Raw genomic sequence first — 22,211 nt, 5'->3', positions numbered from 1 at the left:
ATATATATATATATATATATATATATATATATATATATATATATATATATAAAATGTCATATATATATATATATATACATATATATATATATATACATATATATATATATATATATACATATATATGTATATTGAAAGTAAAGAACAAACTTTAAATGTATTTTTGCATTAAGATGATCTCATACTCTGTTTCAGATGAAGAGTTCTGTGGGTTTGATTGAATTTGACCGTGTAGAGGAAGTGATGTGTGGAGGACTAGAGATGCTACACGTCTCTGTGGATCTCTGGACTGATATTGTCAATTAGTCGGGTGTCCAAACTCCAACATTCTGCGGTTTCTAAAATGTGAAGACGTCACCTTGGCTTAGTGATTGGCACAATTTCCACCATTTTCTGACATTTTATGTGATTGACTAACAATTATTTTCATAGTAGCTTAATCTGTCAATTATTTTCTTGATTAATCAATTAGTTGGTTGGTCTATAAAATAAATAAAAAACAAGATGACATCCTCAAATGTCTTGTTTTGTCCACAACTCAAAGATATTCACTTTAGTCAGAGAGGAGAAACCAGAAAATATTCAGATTTAAGAAGCTGAAATTGGAGAATTTTGACTCATATTTTCTTAAAAAATGACTCAAAACAATTAACTGATTATCAAAATAATTGGTGATTAATTTAATAATTGTTAAATAATCAATTACTTGATTAATTACTGCAGCTCTGTGATTAATAGTGAAAATAATTGTTAGGTGCAGCCTTAAAATCAAGAACATCTGTCCCATAGTTTGTACCAATTCGTCCAGTAGGCCATATTTCATAGGATACATTAAAACTTTTGAATTCTAGGAAAACTGATGTCTAAACAAAATTTAATTGCAATTTGTTTACTAGTTGTTGAGATATTTAAAAACAGACAGACTGCAGTAAACTTTCATCGTGGAACATCACGTCAGATTTTTGGGGGGTTTTTTGTTGCTTTTTTCTCAGAACTGGTTTTGTGATTTCAGGGCTGAGAGATGCAGAACAATGATACAGTCTCTCTTACAAAGACTTATTTACAGAATCATCTTGTGACAATGCAGAGCACCAATCAGATTCAAGCTGGGATCTATAAATTCCCAGAAGTCTCAGTGAAGCAGAAATAATCTGGCTGGTTATAATAAAACTCAGAGGGCAGGAAAACACAGAGAACTACACATGTTCAGGGAACACGTTGTCATACAGCAGAACTGAGATCACAGCTGAAATATAGAACATGATTTACTGTGAAGGTTCTGTGTGGAACAGGGATGATAAAACCTGATGGTAAAACCTTTCATTGGTTCTGATTACTTTTTCAAATTGATCATAAATATTTTATGATCATTTAAAACTTAAAACTGTTTAAGAGAAAGTTTCTCAGCTGCAACAAAGAATCAATTATTAATTGATTATCAAATTAATCAGCAACTATTTTGATAATCAATTATTTGTTTTGAGTTTTATTTTAATAAAAAACATGAATCTTTTCTCATTTCTTTACTCTTTTATGACAGTAAACTGAATATCTTTGACTTTGGACATAAGAAGACATTTGAGGACGTCAATTTGGACTTGATCAATTTTCACCATTTTCTGACATTTTATTGACTAAACTACTTATTGATTAATACTTGATTAGTTGAGAGAATAATCAACGGATTAATTGATGATGAAAATAATCTTTACTTGAAGTCCTATATCTTTCTTTTTTACATATATATTTGCAGTTTCTTTTGTACACATGTAAATCTTATTGACATTACAGATTTGTACACACATTTATAAATGTTAGTACATATTTACAGACTTTGTTATACATTCACAAATCTGAGTGAACACATACAGACTAGTTTACACACACATTTAATTTTGATACAGTTTTACTGCAGTAACTCTGTCTATCAACCTGGACTTTGTTCTTAATGTTATACTGTTATAAGGTAAGTTTTTTTTTATACATAAATGTATAAACACGGATATGTTATTAATTTTTGACAAAGCCACAGGGAGCCACTGGTGAGGGCATATTTACTCCCAGAAACCCAGTTTCAGTCAGGCTCTTATTGCAAACTCTGCCGAACTCATTTATTTTGGTACTCTTTGCTTTCCGTAGTGTTTACATCCAATATGGCGTCGGGCAGTTAGCCGGCTAGCTGAATAAAGGCACGTTTTTAACATTATAGTCATTTTAAGTACATATTGAAGGCATTTACTTGCATGTTATGAAAGTTTAAGTGTTTAAATAATGTCAGTTAGTTTTAAATTCTGTAAAATGTGTATTTAGGTGTAAAGAATGGTCTTTTCTTACATGGACCTGTCACTGTGCTAACGCTGTTAGCTCACCGTTAGCTCCTCTGACAGGCGGCAGCCGGTCAGTTTGTCCCTGACTCAGGATGACGGAGGTGGAGGAGCTGCGGCCCGTCCCCCGGGAGAGGGCCATCCTGGAGAGCTTCTTCACCCAGCTCGGCATGTTTTCTTTCGACCGGGCCAAAGACTACGTGGAGAAGGAGAAGGACAACAGCAAGAGCGCCGGGGCCATCTGGGCCGCCCTGCTGGCCGCCCTGGCTCACCTGGCCGCCGCGGAGAAGGCGTATCACAACATGACATTCCTGGGACAGAAAATGGGTAACGACGGGGATGGTGGGACAAACCAGAGACACCTGTCCAAATCTGAACCCGCTGCTCAGGTGTCCTTATTTGAATCACGGCACGACGACAGAAAACTGGATAAATAAAATAAGAAACAATAGATATATTTCATGGCAGCCATGTTGACAAACTTAGAATGTTAGCAGGTTTCTTTATATTAGTAAATGATCAAAAGGCCAGTTGAAAAAGTCTGGTTTGTAGTAAAGGGCTGATCGTCTTCATTGTCGATTAATCTGTTGATGATTTTCTTGATTATCTATTGATTTATCCTGTCATAGTCTTGTCACTTGAAAAAAGTCTTTCCTGTAACAGTTTCATGATAACGATCAATTACTCAGTTGATCATTTTCTTGATTAATCGATTAGTCGTCAGGGCCAAAAAAATGGTGAAAAAATGGTGAAAAATATCAATCAGGATTTTTCAAAACCAAAGATAATGTCATCAGAAACCAAAACATATTTACATTTTAGAAACTGGAATCAGAGATTTTTGACTTTTTTGTTTTTCTTGAAAAAATGACGTGAAACTACCACTCAGTTACTGCAAATTGTTGTTAAAATAGTGATTTAACAATTCATTTGCCCTTACTGTGCAAATTTAATTCAAATTTAAACCCTGGGAAACTTGAACAGACAGACAGCTACATATTTCCAGCACCAGATGGCGCTGTAGCACATGTATGTTAAAAAGAAGTCAACCATTTTCATGTCATGGTGATCCTCGGCCCACAGCAACAGCTCTAAGCATCATTTTCCTCCTGTCTCTCTCTGCAGGCGGTCAGTCCTTCTTCAGCCGCAAAGACTCCATCCGCACCATCTACACCTCCCTGTACAACGAGCTCAGGAAGGTGGTGACGATGGGGCGTCACAGCCAGCCGGGCTCCGCCTCCTACCTGGAGGACCTGCTGTCGCACCTGTCAGAGCAGCTCTGCCACTTCACCCAGGCCCGCATGGAGATGGCCGACCTGTACGAGAAGATGCACTCGCTGGGCAGCCAGAAGAGCATCAACTCAGAGGAGCTGGTCACCACGCTGGAGGCCGTCCTGCACAAATACAGCACCAAGTGTGTATCTAAGTGTTTTCCTTTTTTAAGTGACAAAATCAAGTATTTTCAGCACATTTTTGGCAATTCTAGTGCAGAAACTTGTCTTATTCTTTCTTGATTCAAGCTACAAACACTGATTTCTTTACTGGGAAAGAAGAGAGTGATGTTTGACCTAAATAACAGCGGTTTTCTGTTGGAAAAGCCTGTCAAAGTAAAATACTCTATATATCGTATTCTACCTATTTTTTTCTTGTTTCAAGCTATAGGCTCTCATTTCTTTACAGTGGTGACAGGTGGTTTAAGAAAATGAGGGTTTCAGGACTGGATCAGATAATAAAACAGCCATTTTTCTTCTGAGTATTTGATGCCAGTACATTTTGCTGATAATACTTAAATACTTTTACTTAAAAGTAGAATAAGTGGGCACCAGACAGATAGTTGATTGTTGCGTCTCATTCCCTGGTCATTAATTACCAACATGTTGGGTTTGTAAAGTGTATCGAGCACAGCGAAATAATGAGAGAATAAGAAGGTACAGGTAGAGGGCGGGGCCTCTGTGGATGCAGGTGCAGCTACACACATCTGGTTAGTTGTAGGTGATAATTAAAGGGGATTATTTAAAGATTTTAAATGCAGAATCTTTGTAATGAAATATAGTGTGGTGTTGGTATTTAGTCTGAACACTTCTAACACTGGGACCTGGTTTGGCCTGGATTTTATAAAAGAATACTAAGAAATTAGTGTGTAACTTATAAAGGAGAGAATGACATATTGGGGTTGAAGGAGAAAAACGTTCTGCCTAATCCAGCAAATGTAGGATTCTACCTTTTTCCCCGGAGACATGTCAGCAAAAATGTGTCCTGCGACTGTAGCAGGAACACAAATTGCACGGCTGAGCTGTTGACTGAGCTGCAGCAGGTCGCAGTACGACACTCCACACATCACTAATCTGACCGTGCACTGAAGGGTGAAGGTGATGTTCTCATCTGCAGACCTGAGGCTGTATTACAGAGACTTCCTGTCTGAAGATAAGACACGAAGAGTCTAAGACAGATTACAGAAGCAAATCCTTACTTCATCCTGTCTTATCTCAGGTTAGGAAATCAAAAATACTCAATCCAACATCACTCATCAACTTTTATGCCTGTTACCTAGCAACCAACACTCCTTTTCTCTTCTTGCTAAGCTAAACAGCTTTGTAAAGGTTGGGTTTTTTATCATTGAGACAAACTGAAACATACAAAAATGGAGCAAAGACAACAACAGGCACTGAAACTCAAGACAGATAAGTTAGAGGTGTTGGTAACATCTGTAGAGACATAAAAAGAGCTTCTTCTAGGGAAATTTACAAGAACAGTAACTCAGGAGAGAGTTGGTTAAGATAGCAGGTTCAGTTTCTATCGTATTCTTGTGGAAAAGCAAAAAAAAAAAAAAAAAACACAACTCATTAAAGCCATTTGGCTTCAGCAGTAGCTGACCATTAGCTACTGTAAGTGGACACTACCGTTAAGGTTAACACTTCTTTTACAGCGTTGTGTTCGCGACTTTCATTTGAAGGCAGCATGACACCACTGATAGCTAACTGTTGGCAAACACTACCATTAGTTACTGTTAGCTAGCTGTAGTTAGCTACTGCTACATGTGGAAACATGAAAGTTAAGACATTGTAACAGTTACATTAAAGTTAGGTCATGACTTTATTTAAGATTTTGTGAAGTTAGTTACGTTTGTGTAAAAAAAACATTAAGGATAAGAACACTGACTAAGAAACTGTAACAGCTTTTTTCCTCAGTCAGGTCCTAAATGTAATCACCATGGTTACCACACAGTTAAGATCAGATCTGTAAGTTAGGAAGTTTCTCCAATACATCCACTAGAGAATATATGGACCCCAAATACTGTGTGTGTGTGTGTGTGTGTGTGTGTGTGTGTGTGTGTGTGTGTGTGTGTGTGTGTGTGTGTGTGTGTGTGCGCACGCGTGCATGTGTGTGTGCGCACGCGTGCATGTGCGTGTGCAAACTTAATTGCTAATGTATTCTGAGCACGACAAAGAGACAGCTGCTTTCAGGTCACTACAAATTAGGTCAGCTGCTGTCTTTGCATTTGTTTGTGTTCCTCTTTTAACGACTCCTCTCCTCTTCCTCGCTCCGTCAGGTTCCACCACCCCATCCTGGGCCGAGTGGAGGAGAGTTTCCAGACGGAGGTGGACGTGGTGACCCAGTTACTGCGCTGCCAGGCCCAGGTGTCAGAGTGGAGCTTCCTGCCCGCTCTGCTCAGCCTGCATGGCGCCAACTCCAAGCTCACCGCCTGGGGCCAGCTGTTCCAGCGCCAGAAAGAGACCCGCAAGCATCTGTTCGGAGGTCAGTCCCAGAAGGCTGTGCAGCCGCCGCACCTGTACGTGTGGCTGCAGCGCTTCCAGGCGGTGCTCCTCGCCAAGTTCAGCTTCTACTTCCATGAAGCGCTGAGCCGGCAGACAGCGCCGGCCGACATGAGAGCCCTGACCGCCCGCACCACGCCGGACTACCACGGTAAGATCTGTTCTTTCATCCGCCGACATGACGCCAGCAATGTGTCTCTGGTATTTGACAACCGCGGATCCGAGAGCTTCCAGGGACACGGCTACCACCACCCGCACTCGTACCGGGAGGCACCGAAGGGTGTGGAGCAGTTCCCCGCCGTGGTGTCGCTGCCGTCAGGAGAGCGCCCGCTCACGCACTGGCCAAACGTCATCATGATGATGGGAGACCGCGCCGCCGAGCTCAACACTCTGGACAAGGTGGTGCACTTCTACGACGATAAAGTCCAGAGCACATACTACCTGACGCGGCCTGAGCCGCACTTCACGCTGGTGGTGATCTTTGACGGCAGGAAGTCGGAGAAGGATCTGCACATCGCCGCCTTCCTGCAGGAGATCTCCAGCTCGCTGCGGAACTCCAAACCCTTCAGCACCCTCAAACCAGGGTCCAAGGGCTGAGCGACGAGTCAACAGACCAAAAACAAAGAAAAGAAGAAAAAAAACAAGCAAAGAAGGAAATTAACCTCAAATTATAGAAACTGATTTTTTTTTCTGCGGTCCAACCAGCGTCCTTTATGTTGCTTTGAATCTCATTTTGCCAAAAATGTTCCAGACCAAAGAGACGCACCGATTCAACGACTCTGTGAATTTATTTTACACTCTGATTCTTAGGCCATGACAGGACGATAACAGTATGCTGCTAGCGCTTAAAGGGATAGTTCAGATTATTTCAAGTGTGGTTATATGAGGAACTTATCCACTGTCAGTGTGTTAGCTACAGTAGATGGGGATCTGGTTGGTTTGGCAGAGCGATATCTGACTCACATAACAGCAGTTTACAGTCAGAAAAGTCTCCTGTCGTTCTCCTCAAACTGGGGGCATTTTGAGCATCTTATACAGCCACACTTAAAAAAAATACAAACTATCCCTTTAAAGCCTTTGTTTATTTAAAATGTATTAATGATTTTAATTATTTTGCACCATTTACTGTTTTAACATATTTTGTTTTTATTTTTATTCGCTTGTATCTACTGTAATCAATACAATTTGAATAAAGCTTTGAGATGACTGCAGTTCATTCATTGGTTCAGAAAATTTAATCGGGTATTCCACTGAGCATTGGCTGATATTAACTTATCATAATTTTACAAAAATGTCACACGTCATCCAAAACCCGGCTATAATTTTGACCTCATTTAATTAGCAAAAATAAAATGCCAAGCATTACAACTTTTTCACAGCAGCCATACGCCAAACGTTTCCGTGATAAAAAGCAAAGTGTGGAGTTTTAACCAACAGTCTGACGTCTGTACGGTTTTACTGTAGTAGCCTGGTGTTTAATGAAGGTGAACGGTGAGTATGGTTTGGTGTAGTGGTTCCACTCTGGGGGTTCTATCCAGAACCTTTCCACTTTCAAAGGGTGCAAACAAGAACCCATCTAGGGGCTTCCATCAAGAACTTTTTTTATATTCCGAGGGTTTTTTCTGGTAGACACTCAGGGACGTTCTACTGAGAACCTTTATATTCCAAAAGTGTTATCTAGAACACACCCAGGGAGTCCTACTGAGAACCTTTTTCTATTCTAAAGTTGTTATCTAGAACACACCCAGGAGGTTCTACTGAGAAGCCTTATATTTCATGGGTTTCATATAGAACACACCTGGGGGGTTCTACCAAGAACTTTTTTATATTATGGTACAACAAACCCTTGACAAAAGAGTTCTTTAAGAATTTCAACAATTCTTGAAGAACTCTTTCCTCCAAAAACGGTTCTTTTGATCAACAGCGTTCTCAGTGGAACCCCAAATAAACCTTAACAAACCCTTTCTTCAAAAAAAAAAAAAAAAAAAAAAAAAGAGTTCCTCAGGAGCAAACGGTTCTGAGTGGAACCTCAGCCCCTCAGGAAGAACAATCGATCGATACCTGAAGAACTTGAATCAACTTTGAAACGAGAGACAAAGTTAAAGACACCACAGATTTACAGAACACACCTGGAGGTTTATTGAGTGTTCAAACAAAACATTTAGCGACATTTTCATGTAAAGAAAGGTTCAATCAGTGAATGACTTGATGCTAATTTATTCTGATTTATTTATAATATAAATACAACACATTGATACAATCCATTTGGCTATATGAGCTCATCTTTAGGAAGCTCAGTTTTCAAATACAGCAACACTAACAGACAAAAACCATTTCCTTTATTATGAAACACATTCAAAGAAACCTCCCTTTGAGTTAAAATGCACCAACATGTTATGATGCTACATGCCAAGTACACAATCCTATACATCAAAGTGCAATGTCACAATGGGTTAATGCTAGAATTCATAATTCAGTAAATCTACTAAACACTTTATGATTATTTCATTCAGAGTGCTGCTGCTCTTCGTTCAGGACATGCGTGAGTGGATTCACAACTCCCCAAAAAAGACAAGGATTAAAAAAAAGGCACTTTCACATACACACACACACGCACACACACACACAGATGTGCATCCGTAGCCCATCTCAGCACATCATGACACACTCACATCAGTTACCAGCCCGGTTTGAGGCCACATTCAGTGTGCTGTTCAAGTGTTTCTTATTTACTTTTTTTTGGGCGTTTTTACACACAGAGCCCCACCCTGTTAGCTTATTGTGAATTTAAGGTTAACTAGTGACTTCAGTGACTTCACAAGCAGGTAAACCATTTTTCTGACACACACACACATACACACACACACACACACACACACACACACACACACACACACATAAAAAGTGGCATGCTTTTTGCACTCGTTTTTCCCAACTTGCACTTGTGTGTTCTGGCACTCAAGGCAGGCATGAATTATCTATCATCTATCACTATTCTAGTGCTTCTGCACTTACAAGGGAGCAGAACAAGGGCAGGCAAGCAGGACACACGCTCACACACACACACACGCACACAAACTATACTCAACAAAAATTTGAGCACAACACTTTTGCTTTTGCTCCCATTTCTCATGAGTTAAAGAGAAAAAAATCTTAGACTTCTTCTGTGCACACAAGGTTTATTTCTCTAAAATTCTGTTCAGTCGTTTCAAGATAATCCATCCACCTGACAGGTGTGGCACATAAAGACACTCATTAAACAGCAGGATTATTGCACAGGTGTGTCTTTGACTCGTCACAATAAAAGGACTCTTTGAAAAGTGCAGTTTGATCTTGAAATTAGAATTACCGCCTCATGGGTTGTGTGCACTTTACTTCCATCTCAAAATGGAAATTATCACTGTACTGACATGGTACAATACATGTATTGTGCATCATCTCTGTTAAATGAACCGTAACTAACAAAAGAAATAAACAACAAATAAATGAGATTGCAGAGAATAATTGAGCTGAACATTATGATGTCACAGTGAACTTGAACTTTGACCTTTTGGATATAAAATGCCATCTCCTCTTTGACTTATGACCGCCAAAGTCTTAACCAGTTAATCCCAAAATCCAAGTGGATGAAATTAAAGAAATTTGTGTGCACAGAAATGTCTTAGATCTTTTACTTAACCTTGAGAAACATGGAAGCAGAAACAAAAGTGTCGTGTTTATATTCCTGTTGAGTGTAGAACAAAATCATACTCCCACCCCCATCCCAGAAAAAGTTCTGTCCAAGCTCCCTCCACCACTCAACCATCACACCCTGTTTGAAGCTCCGGTCTGGGCATGGGTCTCCCCCCCTCCTCTCCGAAAAACACAAGAAGAAGGCTGTTAAAAAGTTTAGCGAGCCGCCGTCAGCAGCTCGCTGAACATTCAATAGATGGCTGAACAGTCATTAAATACTGGAAACATTCATTAAATAGCTGGACGTTGGTTAAATAATGTGAGTTTGGTGTCACTGACGACCTCAAGAGGCGTTTCGTGGTTTTGAGGTGTAAGTGAGCTTAGCAGCTGAACCGAGTGAAAAATTAAAAAAATAAATTATAAGTTAAGTCACACAGACGTTGTTGAACCATTGTTGCCTTCACTCTGCCGTGTCCTCGTCCTTTTTCAACACTTCCGAGTCTCTCGTCTTAGATACAGCAGCCGATCGGGATAGTCTTTAAGAAAACAGCAGCCTTTTTTGGTGGTAGGCTCTTCAGCTAGCGCAGGCCTATCTTCATGACAGTACAGCCAACATTCACGTCACTGAAACTACATTTTACTGGAGCTGAACTACACTCCCCACGTCTCTCTGACTAGGATCTCATATACAGGACAGGACGCTCTGCCTAGGCTCGTTCCTGTGTCTCTTTATCAGCAGTTCTTTTAGCTAACCTTTGATAAATGCTTCGATACATGGAGAAAGTAAACTCCTACACACCAAGAGAGAGTACACACCAACCTGACAACACATAAATATCATGGCATATCATATCATAGGTCATGTCATATATTATAGTTTATTACTACATTAAAACCTTTTTCTCTTTCCTACCGTTTCTACCCTCATGTTGATTATAAACACTAAGCAGTACCCTGATCTCCTCTTCTGGCCCATTTTTGGCCCGGGTCGGCCTGATTTGGCCCTTTATCGGCCTGGTTTGGCTCACATGGTGCAGGATTTGTCCAGCGGTGGGGGCAGAGGCGGGGTGCTGCTCTTGGGCGGGACCATAGGTTTGGGCCTAAGCGCCGGGGGCCGCAGCGGAGCCCCGATGCGGGCAGCTGCCACAGGCTTGAAGGAGCCCAGGGTGTCGGGGGAAGGGTTGGCCGGTCTGGGAGGTCCTGGCGGAGGTCCGGGGAGCGGGCTGATGGGGCTCAGAGGACTGAGGGGGCTTGGGGTGCCCGGTGTGCCGGGGGTGCCGGGAGTCCCGGGGGTGCCAGGGGTTCCCGGTGTGCCCGGAGTGCTGGGGGTGCTGTGGGGGCTGGGAGACTCGGAGGAGCAGGTGGTGATGGGGCCGTTCTTCACCTGCTCCAGAGTGTCCAGCACCACGTCGGGAGCCGGCCGGCAGCCCTGCCGCTCCAGCTGCCTCAGCTCGCCCAGAGCCACAGTGACCGTCTCCTCGATGTCCTGCAGGAGGAGCAAAGAGACGGAGGGCAACAAGGGAGGAGGTTTTCATTTTAATGCAGCCTCACTGGATAAACTCAACATTTAACCTGCAGTAACTGAATCATTTGGCCACTTGGGGGCAGCAAAACTAGTTGTGAGCATTGACATATTTCAAGTTGATGATCTATCTTCTGCCAGTGGAGGTGGACATGCCCTAAATGCACTTGCATTATATACTATGCATGTCCGATGTATTGAATAAGTTCAATATTCACTCTCTTTTAGCTCTGTTTTTAGTCTCCACCACCAAAAATCTGGCTCTTCACCTGTTAAATGCTACACTATGTTCACCCGTGTCTGTCTGCTGCTGAGCAGGTAGTGTACAGCGGCATTTTACAGAAAAAAGCTGCTGCTATGAGAGCGATGAGAGAGAATCAAACTAGTAAAATTACAGCTAGACAGATAAACAATGAGCTGAAACTCACTTTACACTCTGTGAAGCTGAGTGGAGCTGCAGATTCAGCTGATAACTCTCTGTAGGTTCATCACTGTTTGACCCCGTCACACTGTTCTCACATTATCATTATAAAAATGCTGATTATAGACAAGAAGCTCATGAAGAGAGCGAGTAAAAAAAGTGAAGGTTTCATCTTTAATATTGGTGTAAACTGAATATTTTGGGGGTTTGGATTGTTGGTCAGTAAAAGACAGAGACATCACACTGGACAGCCATTTTACAACTGCAGAATTACTGATTATTCATTGTCACTACATAATTCAATTTTAGCTCATTAAATGTTGATTAAAGCTGTCTATTTAAGTTAATTAACTGTATCTGTGTGTGTGTGTGTGTGTGTGTGTGTGTGTGTGTGTGTGTGTGTACCTGTGCCAGTGTGTCGGGGTCCAGCGCTCTGGAGCGATGGGAGTCACTGAATCCGTGCTGCCCGCTGCTCGAGCGCCGGATGGGCGTGTCCTCCGGCCTCCGCAGCGAATCATGCCGGCTCACTGTCATGGTCACTGCGGCGGCAGAGCGGCGGCGGCGCTCTGGGCTGTCGAGGGGCGGGGTCAAGCCCTGACCCCGTCCCAGCAGCAGCTCCCTGGGACTGAAGTGACCCGTCACTGGCGGGGAGCTCCGCTCCATCACTCCTCCATTCCCGTGGCAGTGGCTGTCGTTAGAGCGGCCGAGGGGGCGGCGGAATAAACCATCAGTCCGCTTCCTCCTGTGGCTGACAACAGGAAGTACAAACACTGTTCAGGCTCAGGTTAACAGGAAGTCATTAATGACTCAGAAGTTAAGCATGAATCTGGTAGAGGATGATTTAGAGGATCTGCATGTTTTAATGGATCAGCAGTGAAAAGAAGAACTCATTTATTCAAGAACTGAAGAACTAAATGAATCAGCTCTCTAAACTTGGATTTCCATCTCAGATTTATTTGTTCAGACACATATTGTGAGGAATGACTGTGAAAGTGAAAGTGAAAGGTGTCTGGTGTCTGCAGACGGGAGACGAGTCACACGAGAAACAGCTGTGATGACAGCATGATGAGATTCACAGGTATTTTTAGAGGTGAGAGAACAAGATGGAGGGGTTTTTCTAAACTTCACGGCGGCTGAGAGACGATCCTCTCTCCTCTGGTGATAATGGAAGGCGTCTCACACGACAGACCTGTTGTAGGTCTCTGGCGGTCGGATGTCAGTGGGGGAGCTCAGCTCGCTCCTGGACCTCTTGTCGTTGTCGGTGCTGCTGCTTCCTCCGTCGCTGTCCGCCTTCTGACTGAGCGTGTCTGACATGGCGTCGGCCCTGAAACACGCCGACACTCTCAATCAGGACAAATGACTCCGGAGACAGGAGAGCTGGACTAACACAACACACCAATCATCAATTAGCTGATCAATAGTGTGTGGTTAGTGACTCCCTCGGTCCAATAAGTCTGTTAATCAACAAGGTGTGCTGTGCGATCCAGTGAGCAACTAATCCTCCTGAATCCATCACCGCAGCCTGTCGATGAATCAAACGCACCACTTATGTTAACAAGAACGAGGCTGTTCTAAAACGTTCTCATTAGAACAAGATCCTCTTCAAACTTTATGGAACTGAGTGATTATATTTATTCAAACTTCATCTTTAATAAATTAATCTTCATATTTTACACACTCACTGTTTAGATATACCTTAACATTATTTTATTATTCTAGACTTACAAAGAGACTTTTAAGGACCTAAACTAAATATATAAATACATAAATAATTAAATCATTAAATACTATGAGAAATAAGTTATATATTCTAAGCTAATTAGATCAAGAGGAGACAGATTTATTTATTTTTTGCTGCAGTGAATTACACTATGGATAAATGAAAGTAAACAGTAAATCAAGAAATACAATTATAAATAGATAAATAAAAGTAGATATAAATAAATGCAGAATAAACAAACAACATTTTATAAAACTAAGATGTTTTATCATATAATTATATATTTATTAATGCATTTAACTATATAACTATTTGTATATTTGGGCTTGTAAAATATTCCATATACTTAATTTGGAGTTTCTAAAGAATCACAGATTGTATAGTTTGTGCGTTATCTTAAATTGAAAAAACTAGAAAGAAAAACATTAATTTTAACATGAATTTTTGTAATTATCTCAATTTAATTAAAACACTTCACTTTACATGTATTTAATTAAATTACATTTTATTTTATTATCTTTTTAGAAAGCCAAACATGAGTGTAGAATAATAAAATAATACATAATTACTTCTTGTGTAAAAGCAAGCGAAAAAGAAAACGGCACAATAAAAAAATTTTGAATTTTTAGGACGGAAACATTGCTTTTGCTGGGGACTATTTTCAGTGGCGGATTAATCTGCATTTACGGCTCATTTTCATGATTCATTTTAATATATTTTTGCTAATTAAGCTTTTTAAATATCTAGTTCTTCGTATTTTTTTATATATATTTTTTTTAATGGGGCTTGATGCTTCATAATACTGTATATAATATATAATGACATTTATACTTTAATATATCAGGCTCAAATAAAATAAAATAAATAAAATATAAATAAAATCATGTAAATTAAAGGTGTGTGTGTGTGTGTGTGTGTGTGTGTGTGTGTGTGTGTGTGTGTGTGTGCACAGATCATATGCACTCGCCTGTCCTTCACCACGATGTACTGATGAGGCACCAGCCCGTGGTTGCCGTTGTGCCGCCCCTCCCACCAGTCATGTGACGCGCGCTGGAAGAGCTGCAGGGACGCTCCCTTCTTGAAGGAGAGCTCGCGGCCCGACCGGCCCACATAGTCGAACCTCGCCACCGCCTCCACAGCCTCACCCTCTGCCGGAGAGACAGGGAGAGGAGAACAGAGGAGGAGGAGGAGGAGGAGGGAAGACGATGAAGATAAGAGCCAGACGTGGAAACAGAGGTGAACCTGAACTTGTCAATCAGCTGTCTCTGCGGCTTTGTTCCTCCCACGGCTCGACCAATCAGACGAGAGCATTAAAAAAGTCTTTTCTATTAATTCAGATACAGAGAGGAGGGAGGAAGGGAGGAGGGAGGGTGTGGAGAAGGAAAAAAAAAGGGAGGGAGGGTGGAGGGTGAGATGTCTCCATGGCTGCTGTTGCCGTAGCAACCTCTCTCCACCAGGACACAGAGGGATGGGGAGTGTGGGGGCGATTGTGTGAAGGTCAGGGGTCGTGCGTACCCTCGTCGCTGGTCTGGGTCTCGGTGCCGCCGTCGGGCTCGGCCTCCTCCAGCGCCCCCGGCTCGCTGAACGGACTCTCGCTGCGGGAGGGAAGAGGGGAGAGGCGTCATCGACAACGCTGTCCATTCAGACACGGGAACAAAGGGAGGAGGACGCAGGCACAGATGGAGACACGGCTGCTGATCAGAGACTGAGGACGTTTATACCAGAACGCAGCTACAGCAGAGTGTCAAGAGTTTAGTTTATCACACAGTGTGCTCAGACTGAAGGAGAGAGGGTTTAAAGGGATAGTTCAGGCTATTTCAAGTGTGGCTGCATGAACACACTCAGTGTATTACCTACAGTAGATGGAGGTCGACACACCTCCAGTTTGGAGAAGCAGCAGGAGGGCTGGTGTTGGAAACTAAACATTGTCCTGCTGTGGACAGGGTCAGCAGCAAAACGTATTTTAGACACCTAAAAATATATATATTTGGAATATTTCTGTCAGGAAACCGCTGTTCAATAAGCCAAATATTACTCTCTTCAAACCAACCAGACTCCACTGGCAAAATCAGTAATTTTACCTCACAGAACACAGGAGTTGCTGGTCTACCGCTGCCTCGATCTGTTAGTTTGTTTGTTTGTGTTATTGTGCAACTTTTTAGTTTTAAAGGGTTAAACATCTAAAAAAAATCTATATCAGTTTATGTGTACGCTATATTTAGAATAGTTTATCTTGCTGTCAGACAGACTTTTCTGATGGAAAATGGCTGTTATACAATCCAAATAGCACTCTCTCCAAACCAACCAGACTCCATTGACATAATCAGTAATTTTACTTTGCAGAACATGGAAGCTTCTGGTCTACTGCTGCCTCAGTTTTGTTCATCAGTGAATCCGATCCGATAACAGAAATGTGCAACTCAGCAAAATATACAACATCTTACACCTTACTCTGACAAAGCTGTCAGAGGTCTCCAGAGTTTCTAAAATGCTTTGGGATACAACTAGCCTGTATCTGTTTGCATTTTGGCAAACTGACACCATGAAAAGTAGCCGAATGAGCTGTTAGCAGCTCCTGTTTGCAGTGAACCCATGCATGTACAGACAACTGTCACTGGATAACTCTGATACTGAAGAAAACTTCAACATGTGAAGATTTTCAAGGAAGTTCTGAGGCATCTTTTTTCTAAGCAGATTTATGGAAGTTTCTTTGTGATGAACAAGAGATTGTGATATTTACCAGAGGTGTAAATCACACTGAAAGATTTCAGGTTTTTCAACAGGAAAAATCAGAGTTCAGACGGTTAATAACAATCAATGAAAAATGGAGAAACATGTTAGATTAGGATATTATAATGAGATGAATATGATTAATGAAATAATTTGCTCACCAGTACTGGTCTCCAGTCATGCACTTCTCGTAAACCGGCCCGGGCAGCTCCTTGGTGTCGGGGAAGATGTTGTCGTGGTTCAGGATGACCGTTTTGATGACCTCATTCACATGCGCCTGACACGCCACCTGGTCCAGCGTGTCCGGCGTGGGCAGGAGGGTGGGGCCGAACACGATGGCCAGGTTCCCAGCATCCATCATGTTCTCGTCGCTGTACTGGGAGAGGCTGAAAGGGAAAAGGCACGAGAGCGCTGAAACATTTGGCAACATTTGACTGTAAAAAGCATTAAAAAGCCATTCTCGCATTTATCTTTACCTTTCATAAACCCCGCCCCTTTTTGCTCTGTGCTCCAATAACCGTTGAGCAAACTGGGTACCTTGATCAACTTTTCCTACAGCTTACATTCGTAAAAGACCAGCTAATTAGCTAACTAATGTTACCAAAATGCTAGCTAACTAGCTATCTAACATTAGCAATAACTAGCTAACTAGATGGCCAATGATTAATGTTGATAAGCTAGCTAGTTACTTAGCACTTTTGCGAAAACTGAAGCTGTGACTACATGTTTCTTTCATAGGTCCCCCAGCAACTGTTTGGCTAGCTAGTTAGAAAGTTGCTAGTGCTAACAAGCTGCATCTCTCGTAGTGTTCAGCGGATTTTCCCCTTTTTCTAAAAAAGGTATCTTGGTATCTCCTCCTCTTCTTCAATCACCATGAATTCATTTATCCCACAAATTATTTCAGTTTTCAGGGACTCTTATATGTCCCTTAAAATTTTCAGAGGAAAATGGATCTTCTAGCAACACGTACTCTAAGGGAATACTTAAGTAGCTAAGGGCGAACACTCAGGGAAGGGAAACCTTAGCTCAAGTAGTTTTATGCAATGCAGCACTGATAGTTTTGCACTTCAGAGTAAAACACATCTGTCTCATCTTTTCACTGCAACTCTGCGTAGACATTTAGGGAATTACTGCTTCAAAAAATAACAATGGTAGTAAAACTAAATTTAGGACCCGTTTCACATGTGTGCCAAACTGTGGGCGTTGATCCGCACAGATCGCAGGTCAGCCACTAGTGTTTGTTAATCAAATTATTGCTTAAAATGATGTGTGATCATTAAAGTTTCCCACATTCAGTCTTTGTTATTGTTTCTTGGGACGCTGCCACCAGCTTTCACACGACCTGGACGTTAATACTGATGAAAACAGAAATATTTTCACTCTCTTTGACAGTGAAGCTCCTGGTTTAATAACACCGGAGCTGAACGCTCTTCACAGACCTGCTAATAAACACAGAAATACATTCAGCTGGTGGATCACACCTGCACATCACACCTCTCCATCCCTCGCTGCTCTCATTCTATATTTATTTGAGAGGCTGCAGAGATGAAATGAACGCCGTTTTATCAGCTCTGTGCTTTAAGTGCTCACTTCTAACCCTCTTCACGAGCAGAGAGGTTTATCCTCAGCTTTAACACCACGCAGGATGAGGGGGAACAACTCCAGGAAAATGGAAAGAAATGGGCGACGATAATTAACCGTGAGGGCCTGGATCTGTGTGAGTGGATACTCACTGGTTGAGGAAGGCGAACAGGTAACGCATCACCACCAGTGTCGCCCTCGGGACGCCCAGCAGGATCTTACGGATGCACTGCGCCCGCTCGTACATGTTCTCGATTCCTGCAGCAAGAAACAGAACAGATATTGAAACACTTCATGCTTCAGCTGAGGAGAGGATCAGTTTCAGAAAGACACAGAGACACTGAAGAGAAAATGACGGGCCAATCATCATCATCATTTTCTGGCTGATCACCAGCTGCTGAAAGTCGTATCAGCCAATACCAATCACTGATCACAGGCTCTATTTGAGGTCTTCTATTTATCGTGTAGGATTATGTATTTATTCACAGCACAGTTTTTTATTATATGAATATTTTAGTGTAAACAGTGTGGAGAATAGGCTGCTGAGATTTTCTCACCACCATCACTGAAAATCTACCTGTATTTGACACTTGGACCCCGTTGCTTCGTTATCTGATTGACTCTTTCTGCCTTCACTGATCTAACTATTCAGAATAAATCCTGAAACAGGCGGCGGTACTCACGGACGCAGGAGATGAGGTCATTAAAGCGTTCCTTTGGAAACAGCGGGTTCTCCAGACCCCTGAAGTAGAGCTTCAACACTCCGGCCACAGAGTTGATGTCGTGGTTGCTCTCCTCGTCAATCAGCGGGTCGTTACCTGAACAGACGGACAGAACCAGTTTAACCGCATCCCGACCTGATCGGGCCTGAGGCTGTCGATCATGTGACCCTCCTCACCTCTCTCAAAGGAGTTCTTGATGTCGTTGACCTCCACCTGTGACCCTGACACCCGGAATATACCCTGATGCTGAAGACCTGTCGGGAACAGAGGAGAGTTTGTCTTTCAGTCTGGAGTTTGTGTTGTGGTGTCGGCGTGGAGCAGTTAGTCACAGTGAGCTTTTTCTGGACAAACTCCCGTCAGATTAATGTTACTGCCTACAGCAAGCAGGAGAAAATATGTTCCACAACTTTTTAATCCCTCATAAGGCCTTTTTTTGGGGGGGAACTACAAACTGCAACTCCAAAAAAAGTTGGGACGTTGTGTAAAATGTGAATAAATACAGGATGCAATGATTTGCAGACAGATCTGGACTGGCATCAAATAACCATCACAGCTGCTGGGAACAATCTGGATGGTCCTTTTCCTCTTCAGCCCAGAGGACACGACGTCCATGATTAGTGAAAACAATCTGAATCGTGGACTCGTCAGACCAAAGCACACTTTTCCTCTTTGCGTCAGTCCATCTCAGATGAGCTCTGGTCCAGAGAAGTCTGCAGTGTTTCTGGAGGTTGTTGATATGTGTCTTTCTCTTTGCATGGTAGAGTCTGAACTTACATTAGTAGATGCAGAGACAAACTGACAACAGTTTTCCAAAGTGTTCCTGAGTCCATGTAGTATGATTTATACAATGTGGGTTTTAATGCAGAGATTTCTCTGGATTCTCTGAATCTTTTAATGATATTATGGATTATTGATGGTGAAATCTATCTTGTCTTTGTACTGTATTCAGCTGAATAGAGGCTGAAAAGTTAAGTCATTGCATTCTGTTTTTATTTACATTTTACACAAATCCAACTTTTTGAAAACTGGTTTGTAAATATTTAGTGCTTTTCACGACCTGCAGACACGCTGCTCTGGTCAGTAGGAGTCATGCACCTGTTGAATTAACTGCAGCACAGATCTCTCATCAATAACTGCTGATCAAATCGAACCTGAATGTTGAAACTCACCATGTAGGTTGATGTAGCGGATGCAGCTCTCCACAAGCAAAGGTATGGCTTTGGTTGAATCCTATAAACACACAGTCAGTCCTGGTTTATTTATCATTATAGAAATATTTAGCTATTATTAATTATTTACTTTTATACAGTTTTATCGACTCTTGCATCTGATTCTTGTCACATTAACTGAGTCAGCAGATTCACACAAACGTCTGACGTCTGCGGAGGATCACATGAGAAATATAATAAACCATTTAATTAATTATATTTCATAATATCTTCTATTTTCATTATTTTATACATATAAATATTTTACTGGTAAATGATTGTTATACTACCTCTTTTTATTGCTTATTGAATTAACACATAATGAATTACTTTCTGATTTAGTGGTTTTATTTATACATTAATACATTTATTGGTAAGCAAAATTATTTTTACTATCACTATTTCTGTGACGTGCACAAGAAAATATCATGCTCAATCAATTCTAGTCTAATTAATAAAGGAATAAATCACAGTTTTTATGCTCATACAGTATCTGTTACTCTTTTTCTTCACCAAAAGAGTTCTGCCCTTTACTGTCAACACTGCATATATAATATGTGCTCATTTTAAGAATGTTTTAGAGACAAAGAGACAGAAAAATATTTGTTTTTTGTTTTTATTAACCAGAACACATGTAGAAACAAACTGACAGGTCAGGTACCACAGAGAGATTTTACATGTAGCCTGACAGGTAAAACTTAGTCCAGGAGTCACTCCTTGCAGCTCAGATTAATTTTTATCAGTTCCTGTTTTCTCTGATCTAAAATTTCAGTAACTGAACAGTAAAAATAAGAAACCATCTGAAGCCTGACAGGAGTGAAGCCCTACCTGGTGCTTGCTATGGGAGTTCTTCCGCCCACGACTGTAATGAGCAGAAGAGGAGAGAGGAAGAGGAGTGTCTCAGTTTCACAGAGCTCAGACTGAAGCGGTGGGAAGGGAAGTAACACTTATTATTAACGTGAGGAGAGAAATATGCACTGAGACATGAAATAATACCTGGTAGTTAGAAGTTCAGCTTTATACCCTGGAAGAAGAAAAAAAAAAGAAAAGTGACAAAGAAAAATGACAATGATGGTCTGTATTATAGAATATACAGAGTTCCTGTGCGTCCTACCTTCTGCTAAGGCTTTCTTCAGTATGTCATGTTTGGCCTGGAGTTTGGAGATGAGATTACTTCCCTCCAGATACTCGCGGAATTTCTGCAGATTAAAAAATAAAAAACGCAAATAAAGTTGAGATCAGTGCGTCTCCTCCCGTCTAACAGTCAGCCAACAGAGGGTGATCATGTGACGCCTCAACAGTCACAAAGTCAATTCAGAGTCAGCAGGTTTTATAAAGAATGAACAAAGATTTAAAATGAAAACATTAGTTTTTACTTTTTAAACATCTTAATAGGACTTTAAATGAAAATATACAGTTTAAAATTAGCTTACTGGAAGAAAAGAGAGACTTTAAGCTGTTTTATTTGCAAAACAAATTGTCTGTTTTTCTTGAAAAGTAATCTGATAAATTCATAAAAACAGAGCTTTATTTCTCAGCTGAATGCAACAGTCTCCTGTAAATCACTGCTTCTCGGCGTGTTGTTACGTCACTCTCACCGTGAAGTAGAAAAGCTCCGTCTCCTGCTGGTTGGCCCGTCTCTTGGCCAGACTCGGTTTGTTCAAGTAGCCGTCCGACACGCTGGACTTGACCGACTCGGAGGACGGGCTGTGGGTGAAGCTCTGGGAGACGTCGTAGTCGTCCAGCACCGTCATGTCCTGCAGGGTGGTCAGAGTCGCACCCCAGGTCTTCTTCACCTGGAGGGGGACACAAAATGGACAAAAACAGGTTATGAAAAACAGAAGCTGGTATCACAGCGCTGAAATATTGTATAATTTCTATTTATTACTACCAACATGGGTGTTAAGAACCAAAATCAACACTGTTACAAAGCTGCATTTTGGTAACAAGGACCTTGATATTTGTGGAAAGAGCAAATAATTAATGTTTTGTTTACTTTTAAGATAGCCAGCAAACAACATAATGTTTCTTTGTTAACTGTTTCAGTTTGCTCATAAGCAATGCAATGTTTTGTCAACTGTTTAGGTAGCTAGCAAACAATGTAACGTTTTGTTAAGGAATACAGAGGCTTACCAAGTATATCAGTATTGATTTAACTATTTAATTTCAAATTAAATCAACTCTGAGATAAACACGAGCCCAGAGGTGAATATGAATCAAATTTTCCACCTTAGAACAACACAGGACTGAAGATTTGTGCTCTTCTGATCCTGTGTTTAAGCAGAACTTTGATTGAACACCTCAGTAAATTTCATTACTGCAGCAGGCTTCATGGATCACCAGTTATGAATTAATTGTTTGAGGGCGGAGTTTCATTTTCCACAACTGCTCTGTTTATGTATACAACGTATGCAAAGTGTGTTTGTATTTACAGCAGGGATAATGGGTGTAAAAGTGTTTTTATTTGTACATGATAATCAGGGTGTGTGTGTGTGTGTGTGTGTGTGTGTGTGTGTGTGTGTGTGTGTGTGTTTGGGA

The 22,211-nt window shown here is 41.3% G+C and overlaps 2 protein-coding genes across 2 annotated transcripts in view; one reads left to right on the top strand and one right to left on the bottom strand.

Annotated features, from left to right (window-relative positions):
- The first annotated feature begins 2,130 nt into the window (after window positions 1-2,130).
- kics2 (KICSTOR subunit 2) lies at window positions 2,131-6,840 on the top strand. The gene is made up of 3 exons (XM_084711304.1): window positions 2,131-2,651; window positions 3,450-3,738; window positions 5,875-6,840. The coding sequence occupies exons 1-3, from the start codon at window positions 2,420-2,422 to the stop codon at window positions 6,692-6,694; spliced, it is 1,341 nt and encodes a 446-aa protein (XP_084567430.1). The 5' UTR covers window positions 2,131-2,419; the 3' UTR covers window positions 6,695-6,840.
- A 2,897-nt stretch (window positions 6,841-9,737) lies between these two features.
- LOC146307059 (SLIT-ROBO Rho GTPase-activating protein 1-like) overlaps window positions 9,738-22,211 on the bottom strand; it is a 33,671-nt gene continuing 21,197 nt past the window's right edge. The window contains exons 10-23 of the mRNA XM_084710764.1: window positions 21,272-21,469; window positions 20,788-20,872; window positions 20,670-20,697; window positions 20,502-20,535; window positions 19,635-19,695; window positions 18,642-18,719; window positions 18,427-18,561; window positions 17,896-18,001; window positions 16,324-16,548; window positions 14,948-15,027; window positions 14,400-14,580; window positions 12,902-13,036; window positions 12,118-12,460; window positions 9,738-11,255 (exon numbers count right to left, since the gene is read on the bottom strand). Of these exons, the coding sequence (XP_084566890.1) occupies window positions 10,794-11,255; window positions 12,118-12,460; window positions 12,902-13,036; window positions 14,400-14,580; window positions 14,948-15,027; window positions 16,324-16,548; window positions 17,896-18,001; window positions 18,427-18,561; window positions 18,642-18,719; window positions 19,635-19,695; window positions 20,502-20,535; window positions 20,670-20,697; window positions 20,788-20,872; window positions 21,272-21,469 (2,151 nt within the window). The 3' untranslated portion in view covers window positions 9,738-10,793. The remainder of the gene's footprint in view (window positions 11,256-12,117; window positions 12,461-12,901; window positions 13,037-14,399; window positions 14,581-14,947; window positions 15,028-16,323; window positions 16,549-17,895; window positions 18,002-18,426; window positions 18,562-18,641; window positions 18,720-19,634; window positions 19,696-20,501; window positions 20,536-20,669; window positions 20,698-20,787; window positions 20,873-21,271; window positions 21,470-22,211) is intronic.

The sequence above is a fragment of the Lutjanus erythropterus genome, chromosome 22 (assembly GCF_056507025.1).
Source record: "Lutjanus erythropterus isolate fLutEry1 chromosome 22, fLutEry1.hap2, whole genome shotgun sequence".
NCBI classification, from domain to species: Eukaryota; Metazoa; Chordata; class Actinopteri; order Lutjaniformes; family Lutjanidae; genus Lutjanus; species Lutjanus erythropterus.
This window is presented reverse-complemented; position numbering and strand designations above follow the sequence as displayed.